The 6,643-nt window shown below is 33.4% G+C and overlaps 1 protein-coding gene across 2 annotated transcripts in view; it reads left to right on the top strand.

Annotated features, from left to right (window-relative positions):
• Window positions 1-3,048: 3,048 nt before the first annotated feature.
• LOC106467807 (phosphatidylinositol-binding clathrin assembly protein LAP-like) overlaps window positions 3,049-6,643 on the top strand; it is an 83,311-nt gene continuing 79,716 nt past the window's right edge. For both annotated transcript variants that reach the window (XM_013928185.2, XM_013928186.2), the window contains exon 1: window positions 3,049-3,397. In XM_013928185.2, coding sequence (XP_013783639.1) covers window positions 3,265-3,397 — 133 coding nt within the window. In that variant the 5' untranslated portion in view covers window positions 3,049-3,264. The remainder of the gene's footprint in view (window positions 3,398-6,643) is intronic.

Below are 6,643 nucleotides of genomic sequence, written 5' to 3' on the forward strand. Positions count from 1 at the left end.
TCTTTGGCTGGGCTTGAAGCTGGTGTGACATGGGCACCTAAGTAGGATGGGCTGTCCAAGATGAAGAGACAACAGCTACTGCTACAGGCTTCTTCCTCTCTTCCAACCAAATCAAAGTTACCACTTGATATGACGTCATATTAACTTTAACTGCACCAATAAAGTTGAGAAGGTTCTTACACCCAGGTAGTGCTGCATTGTTTCAATGAGTAGCCCTTCCATGAGCTTGTTTGTGAGAATATCTTCACAATCTGCTGAGGCAATTGCAGGATAAGCTTTAGTGCAGATCATACATATAACCAGTAAAGCTTTCCATGGGACCCTTTTATTCCGAGTCTTGAACTCAAGCTGATGGATTATTCTGTTTTCCACTGGATCAAATCTCTAGTAACTCATTTATAATTGTCTCATAATCTCACAGTTCTTTATCATTAAATTGCTCGAGAATCTAGGGCCACACAATCTAGAATCAGTACTAGGTGTCGCACACCTTGCTCTGGAATCTGGCGAATTCAACTAGTTGTCTCTCTGAAACACTCCAAGAAACGGTCTAAGTCATCCTTTCCTATATCCTTCAATCACAGATGAGGGGGATGATCTGCTTTGACTCACTCATGGAAACCATGATTGTGGCTAGAATCTCTTCCATATGGCTTCCCAGTTATCACTTGACCCAAATGTCATTGACGTTGCAGGCAATCACAGCATTGTGGATACTTTCAGGGACTATGACTCTCATCCAAGTTGTGATTCCTGGTCTAGGATAACAGAGCAGTGAGTTGCCATTGGCTCTGCACTATTCCAGACACCCCTGTGATATATGGTTGCCTCAGCAGTACATTTCAGTGAGACTCATCACAGTTACATGGTCCACTTTCTTCGCCATTTGGTGCCTGCTTTCTCACCCGCGAATGAGTTGGCTTCTGTTGGTGTATGTGATCTACCAATGGCACCTCCAGTCTTTTCTTAATGTTCTTGGGTAGTTTCAACAAGAGCTGGGGTTGGGGTATCCTGTCTAGGAATTCTATATAGACTTCTTTACCAAGTCTCAAAAATAGAATCCACCCCATCATTGTGATCCTCAGTTGTTCAAGCTTCCCTTACACTGAGATTGATTCTTAATGGAACGGCATGAGGCGGACATTCTGGGTGCACTAAATATTGACGGCTTTTTTTCCTGTGTTTTTTGGTTCTGATGAGATAGAAATCAAGAACCTTTGTAGCATCGGTAAAAGTACAACACACAAAAATTATCTTAGACAACCATCTCTCTTCAGTGATTGATTCTTTCTCTTGGTTGCAGATCTTTCTAGTTGTGGAAAACTATGTTTTCCTGACTATGAAGCCTTTTTAAACTTATATAACACAAGAGTAGAAGTAAATGACAATACAAACTTCAAAAGAAAACAGTAAACTTTGTAATGAGACATCCTGTGGTTACAGCACCCAAATTCTCTCCTTTCTATTCATTTTGTGGTTTCCTTAGGTCAATCTAAGTTAACTTTCGAACAATTTGATTGTCTGTTTTACAGGAGATTTGACAATACATTTATCTCAGAATAGTACAGAATCTATGAACAACTGAGTCTGAAAAAGAATGAAATAGAAAGACAGAAATAAACCAAAGTACAAAACGAACAATCTTTATTAAAATTGAATTAAGACAAAACATTATTTGTACTTACTTAAGTTCTTTAATGAGAACGATGGGTGGTCGCTTCTTGTGTATTCTCTATATCTTCTCGCAGACTGCATACTGTACCAGAAGATTTCTCCACGCCTGATCAAATACAATGTTCCTTACTTTTCAAGAAATGTTGCTTTTACCCAGAGCGACAAGACTACTCACATGACTTATCATTCTCTTTCAAACATAGGTGAGTCCATAACCTGAAAGATACACATGCTTTACCAATGAAGGACATTGCTATCAACATCTTCATAAAACGTGCAGCATCACAACACTATCATCCAATGGCAGAACAGGTATTATCTCGAGAGACTAACCTAGGAACAAAGGTAGCAGAACGAGGTGAGCTGAACGACTTTATCAATGACGTGTTATATGAAACCTACAAATATATATACAGAACAAATTATGTCTATAATATCATGAGAAAATAGAAACGCTTGGTATGTATATATGTACCACACAGGTATGGCTGACTGAGTTTATTATTCCTTTTTAAAACTTAGAGACGAAATTAAAATTTCCATTTGTTTATTTGGAGTAATTTTTAACCTTGACATTTTAGGTTCTGTTGTAATGTTCATATGGGTTTTTGTCCATTCTAGGAGTTAAATACAAACTTTAAAAGATAAAACTGTAGTATACATGCTGTAGTAATCTGATTTAGTTTCATTTTATGTTTATAATTCCGTTTCTTTAGTACCAAGTCAATTAGAGATGAGTAACTATTTAAATATTATACACACACACACACATATACCTTATTGACCGATTATAAGGCAATGTTTTTTATGAATAATTAGGCTGTAAAATTCATAGTCGCCTTATAATCGCAGCCGACCACAGGTCCCTTCCCTCTACTCTAGCTTGTCGCATTCGTGAATGTCCAGATAACATCCGTCTATGCATGCGCGCCAGATGTTTGCTTAAGATCATAGCTAATTCTTGCAACTAATCCACCTGCAGGCTGTTCAGTTATAGTATTGCTTTTGCCGACCTAAAAAAAAAGGACGTCATGTCACTCATTTTTTTCTTTCCCATGGTTTCTGAAAATGGGGGTCGTCATATATTCGAGATCGTCCTAAACACCTAAACAAATACTTGCTTATGCGTAAAGTACATATTTGAGCTCAAATGCAGAATGTTCATAGAACTGGCCTAAGTTATATTTAAAATTCAAACAATTATCTAAAAATAGCCCCAAACTTCTAGTATGAAAAGTGTTATAGTAATTAAATATTGAAATACCTACTAATATATAGTAAGTTGGAGTTTTCCACCTGGTGGCAAACACTTATATAAAAAAAATACTTCCCTGATTGGTTGATAGGCTTAACGTTACGTCTGTTGAATGCTCGTACACGCCATCTTGGTAATTGGCTTCCGATATTAAAGGAAGAGGTGTGGATGTAGTTAATAAAGTTGAAGGTGGACTTGTGAGTCATCTTATTTGTATTAGCATAAAGAGTAGTTGAAACTGGACGGTGAGACTCTGGTTTCACCGGACTTCTGCCAGCTCGTTAGTCTGGGATATCTGATTTAACTTAAACATATATTACTGGTAAAAATAAATTATGTCAGGGGGACAAACATTAAACGATAGACTGACAGCGGCAAAACATACAATAACGGGTCAAGGACTTGCCCGGACAGTTTGTAAGGCAACGACCGAAGAAATTATTGGTCCGAAGAAAAAACACTTAGATTGTAAGTAAAACAACATGCAATATTTTATTTTAATTTCCACTTAGTATCATCTGAATTATCTGTCGCCTATTTCCAATATCTGTATTTGAATTTGATTTTATATGTTGAAATTTCATATTTCCAAATAATACTGTGAATATGTTAAAATGTTATATTTCTCACAAATTTAGATATTATGTTGTAATGAGAAACGTTAGGCCTATGTTAACAATAGTAATAAGGACCATGGTTTATGTTATGACCGTGATGTTAAATTAAAGAATTGTAATATGTACCTAGGCTGTAGATAGCATATCTTCCTGAGCCTGTAATTGTAATGATGTATGCAGTTCAACTTCTTTTTCTAAAAATATTACCTAATTTAAGAATAATAATAACAGAAAATACACAGATATTAAAATCTACACTGTGGGTGTGACTCTTACAGTTACAGTATATTCACAGTATTAGTACAAATGAATAAAAACCCTATAACCCAAGTGCTATCGAAAGGTGGACCTTTCTTTTTCAGGGCAAACAGTATTATTATAATTATTTGACTCTTATCTGTTTTAATGAAGATTATACTAATCTGTTAACTTTTTTATTATGTTACTGGTTATCTTGGTGATGGAGAGGCTTTTTTACAATATTATTATTTGAATGTTATTGATTTTTAATGAAGAATATACTAATCTATTAACTTTTTTATGATGTTACTGATTATCTCAGTGTTGGATTGGCTTTTGATATTAGGTACTACAAAGAAGATTATCTAAGAAAAACACATTGTGGGGTTGGGAAAGACTAATTCATTTTATTAAAGGGTGGTTGGATGAGAGAAAGTAAAATGTTGTTAGCAATGAAGTCTAGTCAAACTAGACTTTGTTATTAGCAGTAGGGGGTTTTATTGAATTTTAAATAGTAAAAATAACAAAAAAACATTACACACTCTTGAATTCCACAGTAAAAAAGTTAGTAGATTTATAGTGCTATTTTAACTATTTATTTAATAATTAATAAAAAACAGTTCATAATAGTACTTGTAAAAATACCTTTCATGGTATGTGAACATCTAATTGAAACAATGCAAATAGAATTGTTTTACTTGGTAAAACATTGCATGAAACTTGTGACAAGGCAAGATAAAATTTAACCCTAATCAAGTACTTCAATTTAAAACCTATATTTGTAAGTTTATATTATAGTGATAAATGAAATGGAGACTGTCAACAACCACATGCTAAAAATCAAGTATAAATTTACATATTTAACTATTAGAGTAAATGACAGATTTTGTATTCAGTTAGTTTCGTGATTGACAGATATATCCCTGTTATGACATAAAGCCAACTGTTGTCAAGGCAACGTATTCCAATTAATCTTTTTTTTTGACACGCTGTTGGCTAAAATTGTGTAGACATATATATATATATATATATATCTCAACTTATGAATTATCAACTAAGAACCACAAAGTTTATTATATGGCTTTCTTTTTTTTTTAAACTAAATGACAGATATTTATTAATGGTTTTAAAGTTTTGTTTGTGTGTTATCAAATTGAAAATGCTTCTGGATACAAAAAACAACAATCAGAGTAATAAAGAGCTATTGTTTGATATATCACTGACTTATATTGGCGAAGCACCCACTTGCCAATTCCCAGTTTTTGCTGCGAACATTTGCCCATTGGTTGCTGCTAAAAAGTGGAAGAATGTTTAGCGATGGTGGCGATCTTCTAATAGCCGGTTACTAGGAATGTGGTTGCCTTGACATAAACAGTGCTAACTCAGCATGTAATAGTACTGTAGATGTTTTTAATTTGCTTCTTGGTATAGAATAATTTATTATATTGATTATGGGAGATTTATATATTCGTAACTGTGCCTTTGTACTCTGGCACTTCCATGGCCAAGTAATATAATTCTCTGAGAATCCCTACTAGTAGTGTATCTTAGGGTGTTTGATCAGTTTACAAATGACCTCTAATTATAAAAAGTGTAAGGTGCATTTGAGTTATAATTTGGATATTTAATATAATTTAATACCTACTCAATAGTGTGATTGAAGAAAAGGAACTTGGCACAGTGGTAGATAAGCCATTCAAGGCAGAGCTCTTTTTACCAGTAATAAAGCTAATAGAGGCTTATGTTTTTCAAATCACTATGTTAGTCTCACATAGAATATTGGTTCTAGTTTTGGTCTCCTTGTATAAGAAAGAATTGTAAACTGTTAAAAGGAGGAATACTAGGTTGATTCCAGGGATAGAAGGGTTATTTATTGGGTTATGTTTAGGTTGCTTACCCTTTTATCAAGAGAAAATAAGGATTAATCGTACTGAAGTTTACAATGTTATCTGGGGATTTATGGTATAAAGGCTTTTGGTTTCTGTTTGCTGAATACTAAAGACAATAAAATGAAAGGATAAAAGTTTAAGATTTGGAAAAGACAAGCTAAGTTCGATGTAAGACAGTTTTATTTTATTAACATGGTGATTAGCTTATGGAATGAGTTGACATTGGTACTAGTGGAAACTGGTACCTTACAAGAGTTTAATAGGCTAATTGATAAATGTCTCAGAAATGATGTGCATGAACAGCCTTGAAAAACCAGATGGTCCCTTATTACTTGTATGTTATTAAATATAATTGCAAAGATCATCCAGTTTTTATACTTTCATGGTATGTAATAGAAGAAACAAAATATATATAATTTCACTTTTTTATGGCTGTCTCCTCCACTTTATTTAAAACATCTTTTCTTTAACATTCCTGCATGATTTTAAACGTGAAGTAACAAATTAGTACTGGTGATTTTGCAAATATTTGTCTTACACTTATAAATTTTTATAATAAATTATAATAGTTAGCTCAGTACATACATCAAAACTTGTTTTTTAACACACTTTAAGAAACAGTTCCATTTTGCTCCTTTTAAAGTAGGAAATATAGCAATAAAACAGTGTATGTGTGTGTGCATACATAAACTGGAAATTGTTTACTTCTGGGTAGGGTCTCAAAAGATACAGTAGTTTACAACTTTATTAGAACACCTCAACAATTGCCATTATTTTGAACTTTACCCACATAATAGTAATTAATTAATTTACTGTAGAATTAAACTTTCCAGACTAGGTGGGTATTTCTGATATCTCTAGATGTTTTCCTTCTCACAATAAAAATTGTATGAAACATAGCAGAAACTTACCAAATAGTATGTAGCACTAGTTTCAAAAAATTCAAATTTTTTAATCTTGTGAAATAT

The sequence above is a fragment of the Limulus polyphemus genome, unplaced genomic scaffold (assembly GCF_000517525.1).
Source record: "Limulus polyphemus unplaced genomic scaffold, Limulus_polyphemus-2.1.2 Scaffold2748, whole genome shotgun sequence".
Classification (NCBI taxonomy): domain Eukaryota; kingdom Metazoa; phylum Arthropoda; class Merostomata; order Xiphosura; family Limulidae; genus Limulus; species Limulus polyphemus.